This window comes from Trachinotus anak, unplaced genomic scaffold (genome assembly GCF_046630095.1).
Source record: "Trachinotus anak isolate AG129_WGS33_773 ecotype Australia unplaced genomic scaffold, CSIRO_AGI_Tana_v1 ptg000002l, whole genome shotgun sequence".
In the NCBI taxonomy this organism is placed as follows: Eukaryota; Metazoa; Chordata; class Actinopteri; order Carangiformes; family Carangidae; genus Trachinotus; species Trachinotus anak.
Window position 1 is genome coordinate 10,285,036 of NW_027273853.1, and position 24,175 is coordinate 10,309,210.

General features: G+C 40.9%; 1 protein-coding gene across 1 annotated transcript; it reads left to right on the forward strand.

Moving 5' to 3' along the window:
- The first annotated feature begins 273 nt into the window (after positions 1-273).
- Positions 274-24,048, forward strand: LOC139631400 (LHFPL tetraspan subfamily member 3 protein-like). Its single transcript, XM_071495637.1, has 4 exons — positions 274-1,732; positions 19,343-19,579; positions 21,710-21,739; positions 22,615-24,048. The coding sequence occupies exons 1-3, from the start codon at positions 1,306-1,308 to the stop codon at positions 21,724-21,726; spliced, it is 681 nt and encodes a 226-aa protein (XP_071351738.1). The 5' UTR covers positions 274-1,305; the 3' UTR covers positions 21,727-21,739; positions 22,615-24,048.
- Positions 24,049-24,175: the final 127 nt, after the last annotated feature.

Sequence of the window (24,175 nt, forward strand, 5' to 3'; positions counted from 1 at the left end):
CTATGTGCATAACACAAATAAACAAATACTAATAGAGATGGAAAAAGCTGCAGAAGTATTCTTTTCTTCATGTAATGATTTTTTTTTTTTTTTTTTACATTCTTCTCTTTCTGAAGGGCGAGAAATGACTTTGCAACCTTTACCTCTGGCAATTTGAATCCAAAAACCAGTATTCACTCTCGATACTATTCGGTGTGTTTAGCCGATGTGGTTTTTCAGGACGTCGTGTGCAGTTTCATGGGGTCTTACATAACCTCCCGGCAGGAAAGTAGCACACTTCATGCAGCCGAGCAGCGTCGTCTGCGTCTTTAACACGGCAGGTGACACTGACACGGGGACGACTCGCGTGGGATTCAGGCGGATATCCTGTTTGAAAAAAAATAAATCAAATCAAAGGCTTTGATTTGCGTTTAGAAAAACACATTTGGTGCAAAAGCGTTCAGCTTTAGTTTTGTGCCGGGTATTTAGAATCGCACCGATGTCTCGTCAGTTCAGTGGATGTTGACGCAGCGCCATCCGGAAGGTGTGTGCCACTGTTTGCACAGATTGACGCGCACAACACGGGTTGCCTCTGCGTCCACCGCCTGTGTCCCTCCCTCTCCGGCTCCCGGCATCACTGACAGCCCGGCGATGCTCTCATAAACCGGAGCATTAATTCCCCTTTAACGATCCTGAAAGGGGGGGGGGGGTGGTCTGTCATATTTTCCTAATGGTTGTTATGGTTGGCTGCGTTAATTCGTGAGCACGGGCCTCTAACGTGTTATTGGACGCGACCCACCTCTGAGACATAGGCTGGTTTTAGGCTGCCGCTATTTGTATTCGGGCTGATGAGGATACGTGCGCGTCTCATGCCGTGTAGCTGGGGTCGCTGTGAATAATACACCTCTGTTTCAGTCGGAGTCTTCCCAAGGACACCAGTGAGCGGCGCGGTGCGGCAGCGATGTGCACGTCTGGCGGCTAGACAGAGCGAGCGGGAGGGAGCCTGTTTCTGCCAGTGCCCGAGATTTCCGAGTTATCGGCCATATCCAGGGTTCAAGCCTGCTCCGCTTCAGCTGCTCACTCCGCTTTACCGCCCGGCTTTAGGATGCGACGTCATGAGCTGATCGCGCCCGACAGATGTGGCTGTGTTGCAGTTGTGCGGGCGTAGATTCTCCGCTTGTTCTCGCTGTTCTGGGGATGATTCTGTGAAAAAGCAAACAAACAAACAAACAGAAAAGAAAACAACTGTTTGTGTGCTAAATGTTCGGTCCTCGCTTTGTGCTCGGACACGTCGCAACAATCATTTAGTCTTCGGGATTGCATAAAATGATACCAGGATCTGCCGCATCAATGCTACCATCTGCAGAAGCTGCGAAATTGTACCAGACCAATTACGTCCGCAACTCCCGTGTGATCGGACTCTTATGGGCCATCTTCACTATTCTGTTCGGTATCGTTAACGTGACCATCTTCTCACAGCCCTATTGGATTGGGGATGGCGTGGATACGCCGCAGGCCGGCTACTTCGGCCTTTTTCATTATTGCATCGGAGACGGACTCTCCAGAGAGCTGGCCTGCCAGGGTAGCTTCACCGAGTTCTCCGCTATCCCCTCCAGTGCGTTCAAGGCCGCCTCCTTCTTCATCGGAATGTCCATGATGCTCGTTGTCACCTGCATCGGCTGCTTCAGTCTCTTCTTCCTGCTCAGCACCTCCACCGTGTACAAGATCTGTGGCTGGATGCAGGCGGCATCAGGTAAGTACGTTTTAGTGAATCTAGAGTGGGGTGCACCGGCTGAAAGGGTGTCAGAGGATTATTTACTCTCAATGCTTTCACCAAATGTAGGGAGAGCATATATAAATCAAATAGGACAACTTGCATCTGTTATCTCCCCGTCTACACACACAGTTACAGGCAATATAAATATTTTCTAAGTTAAAAATAAAAAAAGATGTTGGGTCCCAGGGACAAGCTCTTGAAGGATGTAATGACCCTGACATAATGCGTTACCTTGATATCTTAAACACTGGGATGGATTTGAATTTAATTTATCTGTTGATTAGATAAATGAATTGTCAGTGGGAGCAGCCAAAGTGAAGATAAGCAGAGAGCGTCCAGGATCTCTCTGGGAGCTGCCAGCCAACACTGCTGGAAAGACAGTGCTGTCCATGGTGCTGAAGTTTCGCAGAGGCCATGACAGGCATTGTATTTAGGGGCCCAATCAGCGAATCAGTGGACACACTGCGGGTGTAGTCACATATGAAATGTTCCTCACCTTATAATTTTTCAAAATGCCTCGATGTTTCCCAATACACCACACCATACATGCACATGCATGCAGCTTAAACCTTTTCATTAAAGGCCAGAAATGATGGTACATTTGTCTGAATAATATAATAAAATAACAAAAAAATGATAATACTGGAACAATGCCTATAACTTTAATAATGATATTGAAAAAACTGGCAACAAATTCATAATTTTCATATTTCATTTGATTTTTCTGAGACTACATAACCATATGACATATGCACTGAATTACATGTGTGTGGTATTATAGCATATGCACTGTATCTATACAGAGCAGCCAAATTTAATGTGAACTGTCTTTTCTTGTTCATGCAGATTAGTTAGTTACCGAATGATCAGCAGTCTGTGCTCAGCCAACAGGTCTGTGTGTATGTTGGGGGTGTTGAGGGTGTTTAAATGTTGTCAGCTGCTGGCAGCATTTTGTCACTGTAACTGTGGGCTAATGTCGTCCAGTGTGAGTGGAGGCCTCCGTCATCAGAAATCAGAGTCATTATCATCATCATCATCAGAGTCCCAGTGCCGCCAAATATCTGCTCATCTTTACCAGTGGTCAAAGCAGCTTCCTGTTAGCAAAAAAACACGAATGAGGGGGATTATTTGGAACAACTCCAGCTCAGTGCGTTATGTTGGTCTGAATTAACGCAATAAGCCTGCCTAATGAGGAGACCGCTGGGCTTTGTGCTTCTGCAGCTAAGAGATGAAAGAGAAAGCCAAGAGGAGAGACCCTGACCACGACAGGCTGGCACAGGGATGCCTAATGAGCAAGCCTGGCTGCTTAGCACTGTCAGACTTCATTACACTTAGCTGAAGGTTAAACTCACGCTGCCTTCACTTACTAGCCCTGTGGAGGACAGGTGGCCCACTGGCATCTGTAATGGGCCCCTTACTGTCAGCTGATGTTGTGATAGGGAGGTACAAATCGTCAATATGATAGTGATAAATGGGAGGCCAGAATGTGTGTGTGTGTGTGTGTGTGTGGAGAGACAGGGGAAGAAGGAATGAGATTTCTTTATCGACTATTTTCCTGCTTAAAAGATTTTGGCAACATGAATGTATCTCACATCTCACGCCAGTCGAGCAAACTGAAATTAAAATTCACACAGTGGGTCAGACAGAGCTTGTTGTCTCTCATCCCTGCTGATAGACTGCTCCAAGGACATGAATGACACAGTCGGTATTCAGAGCACTGCACTCTGCTCCGTGGCACTGATCTTTCTCTCGGCTTCATCAATCATCATTACAGGTCTTTTTTTCTCCCTTTGTGAGGCTGTATATACAGATTTATACTGAATCTGTGGTATGATAGGTATGAAAAAACATTATATAACTCTACCATGCCTCATTGAGTATAAGGGCTATTTAGATACACTAACACTATATTAAATGTCACAATGTCAAAGTCACACTGCATGTGTTGACCCAGACCATATGATTAAGGTGATGCCACTGTATGCCACTCATGCAGCAGCTTTCACAAATCCCTGTGGGCTGAGGTCAAAAGGCTGTGGATAAACACTTAACAACATATAATACCCTCACGCCAATGCACAGAGCTCCTGAATCAGTCAGTGAGAGCGTGCTCACATCTCTAGCCTTGCAGGGAGAGAGTTTTCTGTGAGGTCCAGGTAAAAATGTTGAATGTGGAGAAAGCAAACCTCCAGAACGCATAAGAAATCTCAAAATGTCTACCACGGCCGAACAAAGTTGAGTGCAGAAGTGCTCCTGCTGCCCTAGATGGACTCGTATCCTTCTCTTTCTTTCCTCACAAGTGCTATTTCTGTCTGTGCATCTGCTCAAGTCCATGGCATGCAGATGTTAGCGCGTGTTTTTTTTCCGCAGAGGTGAGCACAGCAAGATGCATGATGCACAAGCCCCTTTGCCTTATCTCTTTCAGTTCCGTTCACATAATTTCACCCCCCTGTGCATCTCAACACGTTTCAGTTGCTCATTTTGACCTTACCCTATCTCCCGTTCCACTCACTTTTCATCCATTTTCTTTTCTTGACTTGCCCCCTCTTCCTCCCTCTTTCCTTCTCACAACCTTGTTTTAGTCAGTACTGTACAGTATGTGCCATCCATTTCTCTCTCCATCTTTCCTGGCCTGTAACCGCAGTTCTACAGGGGTCTGTACACCAATTAACTAAGAAGACTGTGAGGTCAGTGATAATTACTTCTGCAGTTTTACACCCTGTCTATAGTTTTACACCCGGCCTACATACTCTGTCATGTCGGCTGCCAGCCCTTTTCTACGTTGGTTGAGATGGTGTCTTCTCAAGAAAAACCGATATGAGTCATACCTGTTAATAAGCAAGACGTAAGCTTTGTAAAGTCAGCAGAAAAAATGTGCAGACTGAGGGTGGTGTGTTTGGAAAGATACAGAGTGTTTTCATAGGACTGCTTTTAGGGGTCAGATTTCCATTTTCCCCTCTGGTTGTTTACGTTATTCTTAGGTCTGTTTTATTAGCATGGGCTTGAGTGTGTGGCTGTTATTTTCCCAGAAATAATTAAGAAAGAAAAGATTTGTTTTGCTGAAATAATTAGGCAAGCAAAATGACACAGTTACATTTGGGAGCACGTTCTGCTTCTTATTTAACGTCTTCGGTACTTATACTTTAGGGATCTATTTTGAGATTCTGCACAAGCCTGTGCTCTCTGCAGCATTTGCATTGATTCCTCTGATGAAGAGCTGAAGTAAGTTTAAACATATGAGATCTTTATCCAGTGAGCTAGTCTTGGAAATTCCTGACTATCCAAAGGGAATATCGTTTCTGTGCTTATGCCACAATGGTAAGCTTCATTTCATTAACAAATCATATATGATTTTTTTTATGCTGGGCAAGAGGTTGGCATATATATTATATTGAGTTAACCATGTCTCAGGAAAAACACAGGTGTAAATAATGAATTGAATGATGGTTGATTTTCAATTAGATGCTTCCATCTGCTTTGTCATGGCTTACTAAGACATTGTTACTGTTATTAGTAACACCTGTGTTTTTGCTACTATGACAAGCTATTGTTAGTTATACAAACTAAAGGATGGCCTTTTTTAATCTGTCTGGAATAAGCTTGCAGTTTTCTTAGCTGGTGAGGTAAGCCCAGTTCAGCTCAGCTACTGAATGACTATGGAATCAATAACAGCTGAAATCAAAAGTTAGGAAAACGCCTGCACCAACAGATGTGGCTCAATACTTTGGACACATGTTAACTGTTTGTTTTGTTCAGTTTGTTATACAGTATTATCATTTGGAACTACTCTCGCCACTACTTTAGCTGTTAGCACATCTCATTTGAATAGTGAAATTAGCAGCTTTACAGATAACTAGGTTAGGCCTACAACTCACTCAATTAATCGTAGTTATAAGTAAAAAAACAAAACAAAACTCACTGTCACAAAGCAAGGTGTTGGGACTATGTTATTGTTAGCATAGCGTGGTATTCACGCTTGAAAAACCACAAGTAATTGATTACTTAAACAGTTTCTAGATTTATTTCCTGTCAATTGACTAATAAAATAATTGACTCATGGTTTCAGGTCTAAACGAAAGTACAACACATATTTTAGTCAGACCAGCTATCAGTCTTCACAGAAGTTAAACAGCTGCTTCTAAGTTTAGACTAATTTGTGCTACAGAGCTGCTTTTCATGACATTACACTCTTTGTAACTGAGGAAACAGACAATCCAGCTGTCACGGTCATCTCAGTACCTCCAGCAGGGACGTTATGTTTTCACCTGTGTTTGTTAATGTGTCAGTTGGACTATGCAAAAAAGTACTGAACCTATTAGCACTGAACTTGGTGGACGGATGAGGTGTGGGCCAAAAAAGAACCCATTCAATTTTGGTGCTGATCTGGTGAAAGAGGAGGATCCACAGTTTTTCTTTTTCATCACCTTAACAGTGCGAGATAGGGCACTTTTTTGACATTTTTGTCAACTTCTCAGGAAATAATGTATCAATGTGGATGTAAATAAAATCATACGCATCAGATATATTTATGGTGTTGATAGCTATTATTTTGTACAATCTGGTGCACATCAGATATTAATCTGGATCTGTTGGAAGAAAATGCTGAATCTGCATTACACACAAAGTTGTACTTCTTATGAATAGTAAGTGACAGTGACCATGGCATCAGCAGCATTTCAGAACGCTTATAGGCCTACTTGTAATTCATTCAACATGCAATTAATGAAATTATATAATAACAATAGCAGTTGCGGCATAGTAATGAGACAATTAATAGAGCTATGGAGCTGTATGAATTATATATAATTCTGATATTTCACACAACAGGAAATTATAAAGAATAAATAAGTAAAGCTATACTTGAGAAAAAAAGATGTGTAGGATTGTTGGCCTTGGTGGTGGTATCTGCTCAACAGAATGTCATTCTAGCTGCATATATTTTTTTGTTTGCAGAAAACAGAGCGTTCAAGAAATCAGCTAAAATAAACTTCAGATACAGATGGATAAAAATCAAACAAGAGGAATCAACACATCAAAATTTGAAACTTTTGTTGTCTGACAGAAAGGAGCGTGGGAAGATTAAGGAGAAACAGAGCTGACAATAAAGAAAATAAAAGAAAGATAAGATGTGAGAGGAAAATATGAGATCTGAATCTAAACAGAAAGACAAGACAGACAGAAAACAAAGATTCTGATAGCGGAGCCAAAAGAGGATATACAGATCCTTTAGGTCATCTCTCTCTCTCTCTCTCTCTCTATATATATATATATATATATATATATATATAAAATTAAATGTTTCTCTGTGGCTGACTTTCACTCCCATGGTCCATTAGCTCTATTGAGAGGATTGTTCTGAAAGGAGCATTAAAACCTAGTTGAATGCAGAAGTGGAAAGTGTTGGAGTTCAGCATGAGAGCATCTGTCATAGAGCTGCACTTCTCGCTGCAGCAGGACCAAACCTGTGTGCTCCAGCTCTCCAGAAGTAATGCTACAAATGAGCACTTTTGTCTGGATACCTTTCAGGCCTTTAAAAGCAGATTAGTACTTGACTGAGGGAAAGGCTGATTCTGTTGCTTTTGCCTGTTGCTTTGCTTCCTGTGTGTTATAGTGTGTTTGTGCATGCTTCACATAGGCACATTCAGTTCATTCTGTAGCCATTTTAGAAGCACATCCTTTGTCTTCTCTGCTCAGAGCTCGAGGAACTGTTTTGGCCAAATGCATCTTTGTTGAAAAACAACTTGCCCATCCCAAACGACATTGTGCTATAGCAAAGAATTTGCATATAGATGAACTACATTTCTATTAAAATGCATAAAGGAGTACACTTTAATTTGATGAAGTGCTGTTAAGCTTTGTCCATAATTGCCTTGATCCCAAAATAGTAAACAAAGAAAATACTGTGCAAACAAGTTATATATTAACTTTCAACACATTAGAAGTTTTTCATCTTTGCAGTTTTTTTCATTCATCCTTGAACGACCTCCTGCATTGAGTTCAAGTGAGTGAACCTGACTATTTTTACATGTTGTGCCTTCACTGTGTTTACCCAGAAGATTTAAGATAACACTGCACTGCTCTATCAGCTCCAGTGAAGTAGTATTTATCATAGTTCAGTTCACTTCAGTCTGGTTTGACATTGTGGAAGTACATTGAAAGACCAAGTTAATGCAGTAAAGGAACGAGTTTTCAGAAAATATGGAAACTTCTAAGCAACCATTACTTAAAGCTGCTCAAATCATTTTTTTTTAAATATTAACAATGGGTCAAATGACTGTTTGCAATGTGCCAAAAACACAACTGACGGACAAAGTTAGCGGCCGCTAAAGAGCCACGCAGACATTTGTTTGGTCACCTGAAACAACTCCAGATCCAATACTAATGTTGCTTTATAACTGGTGGATGTCTAAATACTGCATGCAAGCAACTTTATGCTTACAATTTCAATATAAAGTGAGAATATGTCAGTGTAGTGTTAACAGTTTGTTGTGCTGCCCCAAAGTGGCAGAAAATCAGTTACTTTATGTTGTGTTACTGTTGTGTTATGTTACTGGTTAGGGCACAATACATACTGTATTCTACTTACGCCATTATGGAAGTAAATTCATATTTCCTTTAGTGGACTTAGTGGCATTCAGGTGCTGTAGAGACCTTTTCATATCAAGTAATTAAACATAATTGGGCATTTGTCCATTATTTTGTGTATTTATGGATGTAGACAAACTCATGTGACTTAGCTAATGTTTATCAAAAACACACCGCCATCATAATTTCACACACTAATGTAAGATGACTAATGTTATGTGTCTAAACAGTTGGCAAAATAAACTAGTTAGTGAGATTCTGTCAACATGCATCCCAATCTGATGAATAAATTACCCGTGGCCTGCCTACCCAAATTAACTTCATGAGTGTGCACCTCTCTCTGTGCACAGTTTTTGTAGTCTGACTGTGTCCCTTTAAATGAATGTGTAGCATGAAACTTTCACAAATGTCACACCAGGACATCAAAACTGCAGCCTATGAGAGGAAGCCAATCTTACCGTGGACCTTTTTGTTATTTAACAGCAGTCCGTGACAGTTTGGAACCTGTCGGTTACTATCATCATGTTAGAAACAAGCTGATGTATCTAGTCACTTGTGCTGCAGCAGCTACGTACAGAGCAGGGAGTAATGTCTCTCTGCAGCACATCAAGCCACATACCCAGTGGGGCAGATTTGTGTAAAACAGAGAGCGAAACAACATGGGAGAGTACTGTCTGCTGTTGTTACAGCGAGGTGCATTAGCACTTTTAACTATGAAACACTGGAGAGAAATAAAACTGTGTCTGTGGCGCAGTGTGTCTATGAGAGATTGAGAAACTGGTCTCATATTGAGTTAATTGACAGAACAAACAATACAGGGCCGTAGGAGATTTTAAAGCAATAGAAATATGAGAGCAGAGCTGCTCTCAAATCCTAAATAGGTTCCTGAAATCTGTACCTGACATCCACACTGGCTGCCTGTAGGGGCTTGATAGTGGCAGTCAGGTGGTTAAGAGAGGCGATGATAACCGGTCTGGGATACTTGAAGAGCCGATGTGTATTCTCACCACCACCTTTTTTCCAAACAAAACAAATGAAAACACAACACTACCTTGTGTCCTAATCCTCCCATAACTCCCTTGCAGTAGACATCTCAGAATTCAAAGGGGAGGTCAGGATGATCTCTCCGGGACAAACTCATCACTGTGACTCTCCTTAGATCTTTTTCTGTCTTTGTCTCTTTGGCTGTCTTTAAACCCGTCTCTTCCATTTTCCCCTGTTTTCATATAAAATCATACAGTGAGGAATAATCAGAGTTGCTTTCTCATCCATTTCCCTCATTTCTACAAAGGTAATCTGTTTTTAAATCACCTCTGTATTAACACCGTTAGAGTCCCAAGTTTTTGTAATTAAGAAACCCATACAGTCAGTGCAACCATCTAATTATAGCCAGTGGGAAGCACTGGGGAACCATCATCCATGCAGCTCTCCCTACTGCTGATGGTTGACCGTGAGGAGAGGATAGATGGTTCTACATGGCTGCACTGAACATGTGTTTTTAATTACATACCATGGCCAGGTTGTTGCAGCACAGCAAGAGAGTCAAACTCAAGGCCGTGTGCTGATTTTTGTAAGGCATACTATTTAAAGCTTATTTGTGAATGCAGCAAAGTTGGTATAATTTAAGATCATGTTTTTAGTCCTCGAACCGAACAGATCAATGCTGATTAATTAGCCCACACTTTGCGCGTCTAGGTGTAGCACTGTGCAATACAAACTGCAAATGCCAGCCAAGTCGTCATCATGACTCCCTGTGTTTGGTGTCCCTGCTGCCCTGCAGGGTGTGGACTATAGATTTTCTGGAGTTAATCCTTGTGATCTCAGAAGTGGCCTGCTGATTTATTCCACAAAGGGAGGGATGAGGTGGGCCAGAAAGGACACTGTGTGCTTGTGTTCATGTGTGACGTGTTTACATGCACAGTTTTGGAGGGTACATTTAACCAAGTACTTCACATGAGTAAAATGTTGACATACCTGTGCCTTACTTTTTATGCCACTTTATACTTCTACTCCACTACATTTCTGAGGTAAATGTACTTTTTAATTCACTCCATTTATTCAACAGCTACGGTCATTAGTTACATGTCATGTTGAGATGCAAAACATAATGTGTAATGTTTATAAAGTATGATGCATTGCATATGACGTATGATATCACCGTAGGAGTCTGTTAGAATGAGCTCCACCATGACCATCTACAAAATTACATATTAGTACCTATAATAATGATCCAATAATATAATAACTGGAGCTAGTCAGCATAATGAGTACCTTTATTTTTGTTATTGTAAGTAAATTATGATTCTACTTGCTACTTTTACTAAATACTTTCATAATTTGGATACATCCTCCACCACTGCAAATGCAGAATATTTAAAACTGTGCAATTTATTAATTTGTGTCAGCTACAGGAGTTGTAAGTCAGTCTAGCCCTCAAGCACTATTTTGTTAGAAAGCGGTGGCTAGAGGGAGCATTTATGAAATCTTGTATTTTTAATTTTATTTAATATTTCATTTAGCTATTTTCACTGAAAATGCTGTTACAACTACATCTTCATTTGTTCGTGTTCTGCCGCAGACGCTTAGTCTGTCTCGGGTGAGTACTCCTAATGTTAACTGTTGACTGAGAGGGCACAGTTTACCTCCATCGTCCCTGAACTGGTGGCCCAGTCAGTATTTTCACAGAGAATTCAAAGGCCTCTTTTCATCCCCATTGCCCTTGCCAATCCTTATCCTCTGTGGAGGTACAGGCTGCATCTGGACCTGTTACATAAGCCCTCCACCCCAGCCTGACTCCCTCCTGCTCTGCTCACTGCGGTTTACACTGCAATTCTCTTCCTCTACCCCTCCCCCCACCCTCTAATTCCGCAACCCCACCTCTGCTTTAACCTGAAATGTTATATCTATTACAGAGGCTAAGCAGGATTTAAAGACAGACAGACAGACAGACAGATAGACAGACAGATCAATCTAAAGTGCATAATGCCAATATAGTATCTTAGTTACTGAGGTACAAATTATTATCTTTTTACACACACACCTAATAGATTGAGTTGCTTGTTTAATTGATTGACTGAATGAATTAGTGTGTGGGTGGTGATAGACACGTCGCCTCCTATCACTCTCCCCCTGTTAGGCAGAGATGTGCTACACTCTCTTTTTTAGATTCATACAGTACGTCAGGCTTGTTCTGAAGCTGAGGAGGAAATGATATATTTAAAGATCTCCTTCTAGTCGAGTTTTATTCCCTGCAGCATAGGTCAGAGAGCTTCCTGCAGCCTACAGGTATACTATAATATGCAATATGCTGTTGTGGGAAGACTATTTGCAGCACTGCAAGGTGGTTAAAAAGTTTCTGTAAGACTTGTTCTGGCACAGAACAGAGATGATTTGATGAAATAAACCATTTTTTGCCCCTTGTAATCCTTTGAATTGAATTGAGAGGTAAGCGGTGGGCACTATGTGCTCGTTTTGCAGAAAATTGATGAAGACAGTGTGGGATTCAGAGGATGCCTGGAAGCTCCTTGCTTCCTTCTAGCAACCACTGAGTTTTGCCAGCAGCTGAAGCCGAAATAGATTTGGACTGTAGACAGCTCATCTCAAGAAGCCTCTTCCTCATCTTCTAGGGGAGATAGTTGGAGTCAGTTTTAAAAGTTTCTCTTGACCCACTTTCCACTGTATCCTTGACACTTTGGAAGTATTTTTTCAGACGACTGTCTTCAATTTGTATCCAACCAGCTGTCTAAAAGTATGCTCATCTCCTGCCTATGCTGTGTGAAACTATGAAACTCTAAATCCTATATATCTCTCATTATTTTTTTCTCTTATAGCCATAGTGTAGTACTGGAGTGCATAGGATCAACGTCCCACCAATGTTTTTACTTGAGTCAAAGTATAGATGCTCCTAGTCAAATATTACTCTAATACAAGTGAAAGTTGTTCAGTCACATTTTTACTTGAGTTAAAGTATTGGAGTGCATGCTTTTAAAAATACTTAAGTTTTCAAAGGTATATTTTTTTTGTGTCAACACATTGTTGTATTGTTCCACATTTACAGAACCTAATGACTCTGAAACAACCTGACTGTAGAATCTGTAGAATAAGAAGCTTGTAGAAATGGACATAAAAACATAACAAAAGGAGCTGCTGACATTTTTTTTTTTTTTTTTTTTTTTGTAGAGTGTGAGGTTTGGTCGTGGTAAACACAGCAAACATTTAAAATGAAAGGAATCTTTTCGTTTTCGTTTCAAAAATTGGACAAAGCAAGATCAAGATGAGGCCGTGGTGCTGCGGTGAAGAATCTTTTGCCTCATCTTTATCCAAGTTCAAACTGAGCTGTTCTAAAATGCAGCAGCACAACATGACTAACAGTGCAGGAGTTGCCTGTGATGAACACAGTGTATGCTCTATCACATTTTTCAAAATAAAGGAAAATTCATCCCAATGACCAAAAGCTCTGCTTCAAACTAACAAGTACTTAATAGAAATGTAGTTAGTTAAAAGCATTATATTTTTCTTGTAAGTGTAGATGCGTAAAAGTCATGAGTTTCCAATGAAAATAATATTCAAGTAAAGTACAGTTACTGGAAAAACATACTTAAGTACAATATTCATATAAATGTACTTTGTTACTGTCCACCCCTGCATGCACACACACACACACACACACAAACATACAGGTGGTAGGTCAGGCTCTCCATTAACTGCAGGGTTGGTGGGTCCATCCCCAGCTCTTCATTTTTACATATTGAAGTGTCCTTGACCACTGAGAGGCAAGTTGTAAAATAGATTGTCCTTCTAAGGTTTAGCACTATGAAAGTGGAGTCCATAAACCCTTTACCAGTGTTATTCAGTGTGTCAAGACACCTACATAAACGCTCTGAAAATGTTTAGACTTTCCACCAAGCCAACAGTATCAGTTCATGCCAGTATGGCATGAAAATCAACGAGCCACAGTCAAATTTTAGTCTGTTTTCTGTGATCATTGAATGGTGATATAATGCAGTTGTGAGCAGGCAGTGTTTTGAATACTCTTACTTGCTGGTGCATTTAAACGCTTGCAGCAAACTGCACTATGCAGTATGCTTTGAAAAAACGCCTGCAGAAATGTAGAATATATGCAGTTTGTCGTGGAATTGTTAAAATAAGTTAAATAAGCAGAACCAGCTGTGTGGTCCTTGAAACTTTAGGCTACTTCTTCTGCTCCCACCTCCCTCCCACATTGTGCTGTTCGGCCTTGGGCTGCTTGTCTCCAGACTCAGCAACTTGACTCACCCGAGCACCCAGCCACACTGGGCCTCAGCAGTGGCAGGACTCTCACTCTGCCTGGAGCCTAATTCTGAGAACAGCAACGTAGACAACAAGCATCAGGGATGAACCATGTCTTTAGGGGTAGTAGATCACAGTACTGGCCGATGAAGAACAATCACAAACTGTTCTTTTGTTCTGTTTGGATGTGAGTGAAAATGGTGCTGCCTTTCTGTATCTCCCGTTGTATTTTGTATTCCAATCAGTTTCTTTCTTTAAGAAGGAAGAAGCCTATAGAAGGAACCCTTTGAACTGAAGTGGAAGGATTTTACCCACATTCAGGTCACCATTTCACCTGTGGGAGTGTAACATTAGCTATTATATTAAAGCAAACGTACCTATGCATATTCATAGGAAGCCCCACTGGGATAAACACTCAGAGCTGTTCCCAGAACGTCTGTGTCAGTTTCCTTTTTTTGAGCTCACTTTTAGTTTTTACCTTAAATGCCATTTATACAGCCACAGGCACAGAGAGGCTGTCAGCTCAGTAAACACACTCTTATTATTTATCAGCACCAAGATGTGTCACTATGAGAAGTAACAGATGAATGAGCACTTAAGCCACTGTGTATATTTTACACAAAGAGGTGCATGTTTACCAGTATATATATCAATGTGTGTGTGTGTGTATGTTTGTGATATAACTGGATAGGCGTATGCAGTGTAAGATAGCACAGTTTGGGTTGTGCGTATGCATAATTCAGTTTGTCACAGCTATTTAAATGAGAAGAGGAGAAAATGGGATCCACAAAGGACTGTGGGAGTTGAAAAATGTGAATCCATTTTCATGGCTGCTTGGATGTGCTGCAGATGTGTAAGTGATGGAAAGAGCAGAGAACACAAAACTGTGTATTACCATCTGCCACCCAGTGCAATCAATGACATGCTGAAACACTGAGAACACACTCAGACATGCAATTGCATTGACAGTGTTACGGTAAAGCATGAGCCAAATGCTATAGCGGTAGATTAAGTCTAGTCTTTCACATACATTATATGTGATTTATTTTTCTTTGTCTGTAAACCTGACACACAAATCCAGTCGAGCTGCTACTCTGGAGGTCACATGAATCCTCCAGTCACCTACAGAACTTGTAAATGACGCACAGAGATTATAGGAGGCAATGGGATTCTTCCAGTATCGATGGGATTTAGTCATCTCTTTGGGAAAATGAGCCAATGTGCTTCTGACGAATCTACTGCCATCAAATCGTTGTGTACCATCTGCTGGTCTGCCCTCAGACTTTCCTGTAGCGCTGTTTGCACCTAATCTGCCCTACCTACAGTCTCTTATATAAGCTGCTGTTAGCCAACAAGCATTTCTCAGCCCAGTTTTCCACGTGCATGGTCCCAGTGTTCCCAGGAAGAGAAAGATACAAACAGATAGGTGTGTGTGTGTGTGTGTGTGTGTGCATGTGTGTGTGTAAAAGGCAGTGCTCATGACGTTAGTGCGGTGCTGGGTACTTGCTGGCGGCTTCACACAGGGCAGGAGCGTGGCACCCTACATGGGCCCTGTCTCTCACCACATCTACCCCCCCCCCCCCCCCCCCCCCCCCCCCGTGCTCTCTCTCTCTCTCTCTCTCTCTCTGTATCTCTGCCTCGCCCTGCCTCATAATCTGCCTCTCCTCTCTTTACGCCTGCCTGCTCCTCCCGGAGCGGGAGGAGAGACAGAGAGAAGGGCAAAGCTGAAAGGGTAGGATAATGCCATCAGTTAATATCTAGTCTCGCCTCCAACTGACAGCTGCATTCTGTCAAGTGTGCTGCTATTTCTGTGGCGAGGATTTGGAGCACACAGTTTATTACTGCAGCATGAAGTTTTGCTCCAATGCAGTGTGAGTGGGTGAAGCCTGCAGATATGTAAAGATAATGAGATAGTGTAACGCTTTAAATCCCCCTATTTAGTATTCATAAATTACTCATTTATGAATTATTGGCCGATTATCAAAAAACTCACAATTAATTTTCTGTAGATCAGCTAATCAATGAATCAACTGATCATTTCAGCACTAATAGACACGGTGGGCACCTGTACACACACACACACACACACACACACATCTGCAACAACTAAACAGGAAGCAAACCTGCATTAATGATGTTTGACTGCACTGCATTAGGAGTTAATGAGACGTACTTGTGCTACGTACTCTGTTATGAGGACACTCTTCATGGACTGTATGTCAAATGTTTTTTGGTGCAAAATTATTGATTTATAAAGAAGCTCAAGCTCTGGGGGACTGGCATAAAACTAAATGTTTTCCACTCATTTTTAGATAGTGATTTCCTTGTTTTGTTATTAAACTCAAGTGAAGCAGTGCTAAAATGTCTGTGATGACTCATGGCTATGTTTGGCTTGTTATCTGTGGTAATAAGAAAAAACAATGCAAGACAATAACTTGGGTTTGTACTATATTATATCTGATATACTATTAATGTATTTTATAGAGAATATGTTTTCAAATGTTTAGATAAATTGGAAAGCCACGCTGCCTCCCCCCTGATATATTTAGAGGTTTCATGGTTTCCTCTGGCATTTCCTCTGGTATTATTGATGTTGGTATAAACTGCATGGCACTATAGCTGTGATTTTTTTACCCTGTGAATTTTGCTTAAGCCTCTCCTTATGTAAGTGGATGTCGCACTGTGCTGGATTGGGTCTCCTGGACTGTGTTGTGTGGTTATGGATTAGTTGACTCCGGGTTTACTGTTACAGTGTATGGAGGGGACATGTGCTCCTCCTCTTACCACATGCTGTTTCTGGAAACGGGAGTGGCATTTGTGGCACCCTCTGTTGGTATAATCCTGGCCGGAGCATCCCTCAGAGACGCTCATCTGTAGAGGCAGGCTTTAGAGTAGATAACGTTCAGCAGTGACTGTGACAGATATTTCACTGCTCTTGTATCTCTCGTTCCCTGATGCTATCAGCATTTGTCGGCGTACACCGCTTTCATTCGTCTTTTTCCTGTACCCTTTCTCCCCTTCTCTGTCTGTGAGCCTCTTCTCTCTCCTTCTGAGCCTCAATGTAATATTCATGATGGCACTGAATTGAGCCAAAGGCATCCAAGAGACACCCAGAAGGATCTGGAAAAGCTTTTGTTACCTTTGCAATAAATACATCACGAGGGAGGGAGAATAGTAATGTGTGTTGACGCACAGAATATCAAATGTTATTTGGTCGTCTATGGCGCTTCCTCTATTCCGTGAATGTTGCGACATGAGCCTCCATAATATTCACAGCATTCATACGGCTAGGAGAAACACAGTTGGTAGGGATTCATTCTTATTCCAAGGTGAAAAAGTTAAATTTATATCAGTATAACGCATGGACAGCTTCCCCCCTGGGTGACCAAAAACGTGACAGCTTACTGATTGGTTCAGCTAATCAGCACCATCTCAGGCTGGACTGCTCTATCAAAAAACCAGGGCTATTACTATGTTCAAGCCAAGGACATACGGAGGCAGCTTTGTCTCTTTCCTTCAGCACTGACTGCTTTAAACTCCCCCTCAATTTGATAGTTGTTTGTCAAGCACCTTGTGTCGCTGATTTGCTCTGAATACAGAAAATATTGAAAGGTGGTTTAGTTCAACAACACGTCACATATGTGTGTAAATGTACTGTATTGTGAGTTCAGGGCCTGCTCTGTGGCCTCTGCAGCCACAGCCAGCTTCTGTATTTGTCAGTGTGTCGTTGACAGGGACATCAGAGGCTTGTTAGCACGCCGTGGACAGGCAGACAGGCTGTTGAGGTCTGGCTTCCTGTGACGCAGGTAGAAGCGGACCTGTTCACTGTCAACTCGCTGTTCACAACGTGCAGCAGGGCCTCAGTGACACTCAGTCAGGAGGTGAATCACATACTAGACTCAAGAGGATGTTTGACAGCCTGTGATGCTACTGCATATAGATCTGGTGTGGGCTGAGTGACAGACGCAGGTCCGAGCGAGGCCCTATCGCATCCCTGTCACGGCCAAGTTCAGTCTTGCTTCAGTGAAAAAGGCTTGTTGCTTGATTCCATGAATCTTCCTGAAGACTGCAAATAACAGCCTCTATTCATTCATAAAACGGTTGTACAACTGTAATGTTGAAACTACAGTATATGGCAATAATTTCTGTTGTTTAATTAGTAGTAATAATAATAGTAAAATCCAGTAAAGGAATATTTTCCTGTTGTAAATGGCATGGGACTGTCCGCAGTACTCCTCCATCCGTCTGACTGAGTCTGAACAAGCACCTGAGTCCTTGCTCCCCGAAACACTGTGCGCATATGAATTTGTTATGACAGTTGGAGACACGGGGGAGGTAGAAGAGGAGTCTTGGGGCTGATCTGCTCTGTTGGGTATGTGGTTTGGCTGCAGCATATATTGCTCTGTAATTTCCCTGTCTCTCACTGAAACATCTCCCAACACCTGCTAATTTCCATGACTAGTAAATACTGCAGCAGTACTACAAGTTAATGCAGTGTGTATGTGTATGTGTGTGTGTGTGTGTGTGTGTGATTTACTGCATATGTGTGCGCTTGTATATGCATATGTGAAAAGAGCATACTGTTACCACTTTTGGTTTTAGGACTGTGATTAAGCCAGAAAAAATGCTACAAATAAGGCCAATATAAGTTATATACACATACATCTCTGTTTAAATGTGTACAAGTAAAAAAAAAAAATGTAGAAAAAATGCTGATTGCATGGTTAACTAACTAGAATAACATTCAAAATCTTTAACCCAAATACATGAACAAACTGCATGCAGAGAGGAAACATTGCAAGCAAGTGTTTGGGGATAAAGAAGTGGGTTCGTTTTATTAGTATGTTTTATTATTAATGTGCAATGCACTCTGGATAATTGTGCAGTCAGCTTATGCTGTTCTGCTGCAGCATCACCTCAGAGGAGAACCTCGCTCAGATTGAAGATGAGAGAGATTTTACCCCTTGGGCAAAAACTGAGAATGAGGAGTGGTTAGTGAAAATCCAAAGAGGGAGAAAAGGCTGCAAGACTGTGCATGGGCTTTCTTTTTTTTTTTTTTTTTTTTTTCTGTGCTGTTCTGCCGCAGCATCACCTCAGAGAAGAATCTCTTTGAAACTGAAGATGAGAGAGATTCAAATCGAAAATGAGAGAGAGAGACATCTTACACTTTGGGCAGAAACTGAGAATGAGTAGATAGGAGTTAAAATCTAATATTACCGCTGCTTAAAATGCAAGAGGGAGAGAATCCATGTTGTTGTGTAACAAAACAACTTAGGAAATCCTGGACAGTTTTTCATATGACGAGAGCAGTTACCACAGTCTATATCTCTTGCTGCTATTGTGTCTGGCCATGGCTGTTTGTGGATGTCTACTGCAGGTTTTACTGCTCTTCTGCCGGCACTCATTGTGTCTAGACACTCACTTCCCAACAAAGAGAAGAAATGAAAATCAAAGTGATGAATGCAATAAAAACAGTTAACTATCCACAGAGGATAATGAAAGGGTGGAGATTTTTAAAGCACTTGAAATAATAATTCTTCTTCTCTCATTTCCCCAAAAAGTCTCATTATCCCCGACCTCATTTGTTACTGTGCACTTCTCCTCCCATATTCATTTTTGTTCTGTTTATACCTTTTGTTCCTCCTTCCTCTCCTCATCCCACTTTCATCCAATATCCTCCCTCATGTTGCCACCTCTCTTTTACTGACTCTTCCCCTCTCTGCCTCCCACTAGGTGTCTGTCTGGTGCTGGGTTGTATGATCTATCCTGACGGCTGGGACAGCGATGAGGTCCGGCGGATGTGCGGAGAGCAGACAGACAAATACAGCCTGGGGGCCTGCTCAGTGCGTTGGGCCTACATCTTGGCTATAATGGGCATCCTGGATGCCCTCATCCTCTCCTTCCTGGCCTTTGTCCTGGGGAACCGTCAGGACGGCCTCATGTCTGAAGAGCTGCTGGCTGAAAGCAAGGGTGAGAATGTACTAGTGTATCTAATCTGATAAAATGTGATATTTTATTGATCTTCCCTGGGAAAATTCCCTCTTTCCGCTGGTGCACTACACTGAAAGTCAGAGCCAGCTTCAGAGCAGCACTCTGGGGGCAGGACTGCTACTTACCAGCATGTAAAGTCAAAATGATTCTGGAGAACAGCCTCTTAAACCATTAGCCTCACTTTTTCACCGAATCTATATTGCTCTTTTTGGTATTAATTAAGTGAAATTATAAATACTTCTCCACATGTACAGTGAATGCATCTAGAATTGGGCAGTGATTCCCTTAAATTTCTGTTTATTTTAAATCTTGTACTGGGTTATAAATCTATGGGCCATTGATTTGCTCTAAAAGTGAACTCTCAATGCAATTTATGCCGCTATAGTGGGCTGGCAAAAGCATATACTTAAAGCAAATGAGAGTACTTTAAAGCTTGCTTTAAACATAGACATCTGATTTATCACAACGTTCTACCAGACTGAAAATGGAGAGTGCACACCCAATAAGGTCGTGATAAAACATACACTTGTCTGGCAAACAGATTCTGTGAGTTGAATTCATAACTGGATCACAGGCGGTGCGCTTACTTGTGACAAATGAAAGCCACAATTATGACGTAATGAGCTTTTGATGCAGCCTCAATAAAAGCAACATTAAATTTATTAAGCTTCAAATGTACAATTTGAACATAATTGAGGGAATTCTGTTGGATAATGAGTTTGATATAATAAGAATTAAAAAAAATCAACAGCTATAAACGAGCAAACATGTGCGCTTATTTTAACCCCTTAATAGCTTCCTGTGTCTGATCCCTTTTGATGAACAGCCATGATCTATTATGAAAGAGAATTGTGTGGAACCAAATCCATTGAGACACAAACCTAGTAAAAAAAAAACAAACAACAAAAAACAAAAGAGTTATTTTGCTTTTTTTCTCCTTTTACTTCTCCATTTTGTATGTAGTGTTGCATAATTAGCATCTGTTGTCAGATAGAGCCACATGGCATGTTTTCAAATGATGTAAATTTTGTCATGGTTGAATGAGGTACATCCAGATGCCATCGCAAATGAGCTGACAGCCTGACTTCCATGTTGATGACATTTTCAGTATTATCTTAACATAACTCACGTATCTGCTCCCTAGTGTTCTATGACTGGACAATGATCCAAAATCAGTAAGAATATCTGACAGACTCTCACTGCCACACCACAGATCTACTATACAGTGAGGGGATGTGATGGTTCAGCCAGAGAGAAATGTCCTGGCTGAAACTGCTGTAAACGCATACTGTATGTAATTCTGGATCACTATCACAAGTCTACAAAGTGAGATACTGTGAAAAGGCCTGGGTCCAGGTACGTGTCTCAGTGGGAAATGGGATTAGTATGTCCATGCCATGTAGCCTGTAATGGAACCAGACAGGCATGGACATCCAGCAACCCTCAAAAAAGAAGTGAGGAGAAAGAGTGAGAAGGGAGGAGAGAAGGGAACGGCATCTTAAAGGGGCACAGGGGGCTTGGAAAGACTGATGATGATGCCTCGGTTTGGTGTCACACTCTCATGACAGTAATGCACATGTAGCATCATCATGCTGCCATGTTTAATCATCTGTGGATGTAGTAATACAATTTACAAAGTAATATAACCAACTCTGGGAGGAGGCCTGTGCAATTTCTGTTTTCTCATCCCCATCCCCGCTGACCTTCAACTGACAAATAAGAGATAAAGAGCCGAGGTGAAAGATATAGAATCAATGTCATAAAAGGGAAAACTTGAATGGGATTATCAGTAGCTTTACTAGTCAATAAATTGCCTCATTGTGCAGCCCAGTGACGTGCCAGTCCTTAGTTAAGGGCTCTGGAGAATCTATCATTTATGAATTATTCATAACAGCTCAATAGTCTTTTACCAATTAGCTCATCCTTGATGCCATCTACCGGTGTTTGTGTGCAGTACAGCCACTCATGGTGAAGGATGCATGTGTCTGGCAACGTGTGAACATGGGAGTCTATTAATAGCATGACCTTGAGTACTGTGTTGTTGCACTTTAATATTTTTCTCTGTGGTTCTGTTTGTTTTTTGGTTGTTTTTTTGGTTTTTTTTTGCAGAGGGAGGCAACGCCTAATGAAACCTATATAGTAAGTAAGCACATAACATACATCTTGAAATATATATACATGTTACCCTATGAGCATGACAAAGAGCTGTCTGTCATTATGTAAACCACCATGCAAAATGTGATTGTTCTGTTATATTTAACATATTCTTATACATATTTAACATTTCATATTTAATAATTACAGATGTATTACAGTGTAAGCAGAATTATAATTTCGTATTGTGGTGAAGGTGAAGCCAGTTTTAACAACTTTACAGTGCTCATATAACAATGAAATATTCTATGAGCTTATTAAAAGTTAAGAACATACATTTTTAATCTCTGAAGTAACTACTAATTGTAGCTGTCAAGTAAATGTGGCAAAAAGTTGTAAAAAATACATTTTAGTCTGTATGTAATATACAGTAAAATAACATGGAAATACTCAAATAAAGTACAAGTATCTCAGAGTAAATCAGTGGTAGAAGAAGTACTCAGTTCATTGACTAAAGTACTAATATAACAATATACGTTACATTGTGCATTACAAGTAAAAGTGCTGTATACAAAATCTTAAGTAAATCTTTTTTCAGGAAAATGTACTTAAATGATCAAAAGTAAAAGTATTATTGTATATTACATTATTGGATTATTAATACTGATGTTTTACAATGTGAGCAGCATTCTACTGTTGTAGCTGGTCAAATCATTTCAGTGGTTTCCAGTCGAGGGGTCAGGCTCCCACCAAAAAGGTCACAGGATTAATCAGAGATATGATTAATGTGGTGTGAAAGAAGACAATCAATGTCTGCCAAACAAATTTAAATTCATTTAGGATACATTAAGTAGAAATACAATACCTTAAAACTGAACGTAGTTTCTACACAACACTCAGTTTTTCTTTCTTTCCCTCAGGTTCCTGAATCACCATGAGTCCGTTTCCATAAAGTACCAGCCCCTCAACATCAACTTAAAGGAAGGTCTGTGAAGGAGAAGAATACTATTGAACCAGCCAGCCTGCCTTTCACATCCACCTGCCAAAAAACCCAGTGTACCCCGACCTTTGAAGTCCATGCATCCTGCTCGCAGTCCCCACATCATTTCCAACACTTAGATGGAGCCCAGTGCTCTTTAATCCCAGCGTGTCTCCCAAGCTAGTCCTTGCACAACATTACATAGACCATGGCAGGGGCAGAGACTGTTATTCTATTGAGAAGTATATGGACTACCGACTACCTACCTGAGAGGGCACAGGGTTGACACCTGCAGTACGAGCACAGACACAAACACACATACACACATGCCACCTCACTCATATCCACGAAAACAACTCTGTACACAACATTCAGTACATTCAAACAATACATTAACAAACTGTAATAACGAATATTAAAATATGTTAACACTTAGCTGTGTGTATCACCTTCAGAATGTGTGTCATGTTTTATTTGTGAAAAGAAGAAACTGCTAAATTTCAGATAATATCGGGTTGCTGTAAATCTGTTGTGTTTCATATGTAAGGTTTGACAATGAAATGAAAGTTTTAGTTTCTTCTTTTGCTCATATGCTCCTTTGTTCCTCTTCATTTACTGGAAAAAAAAAATAGACTGTTTTATAAGAATATAAATCATCCAAAAGAGAAAAAACTTGTATTTACAAAGTATGTACAGTGAATATTAAAGATGTTCTAGGAATTTTAACAAAACCCATTCAATGCCCTGCTAGCTAACTTTCCACAGCGCTTCAGTTTGAGAAGAAATATAATATTTTATAGTCTGTGGTATCTACACTGTGATGGGGCTATTAGGACTGTCTGCTGCAGGACTTGTAGCAGCTGTGCGAGTGTGCTTCTGTATGTGTGTGTGTGTGTGTGTGTGAAGGGAGTTCAGTGGCTATATTGGAGTGGGTGTGAGTGCATGCACATACAGAATGTGAATGTTAGCGTGAATGTGCATTGTGTGCAATAGTTTGTTGGGCAAGTGAACCAATATGCCAGCCTCACACACAATTGTCCTGTTGTGTAGCTAAATCTGCCTGTCTCAGTCTTTGTCTCCAGCTCTCTCTTTCCGTTTCTCTCTCTCTTTGACTCCCTCTCTCCCTTTGTTTTGTTGGGACATACAGGGTAATATAATGGAGTTGGAGAATTGCATAAAGTGACAGGTGTGCGTGAGGATTGATCTCTAGTGATATTGGATGACTAAGGCCTGTCCCAGCCCAGATATGTTCTTATGTAAATAAATATTCTATAGATACCAAACAATTAGCAAATATGGAGGAGGTTAACTTACAGAAATTTAAGAGATTCCTTTAAGAATATATGAACACTTAATAAAGGTTTTCACTGTAAAACACTGTCATGATTTCTTTCTTTCTTTTTTTTTGTTTTTTTTTTTGTGTTTTTTGTTGTGTTTTTTGTGTTTTCATGTGTTGGATATGTAACAGATTGCACTGTCTTTCCAAGCACACCGCCAATCTC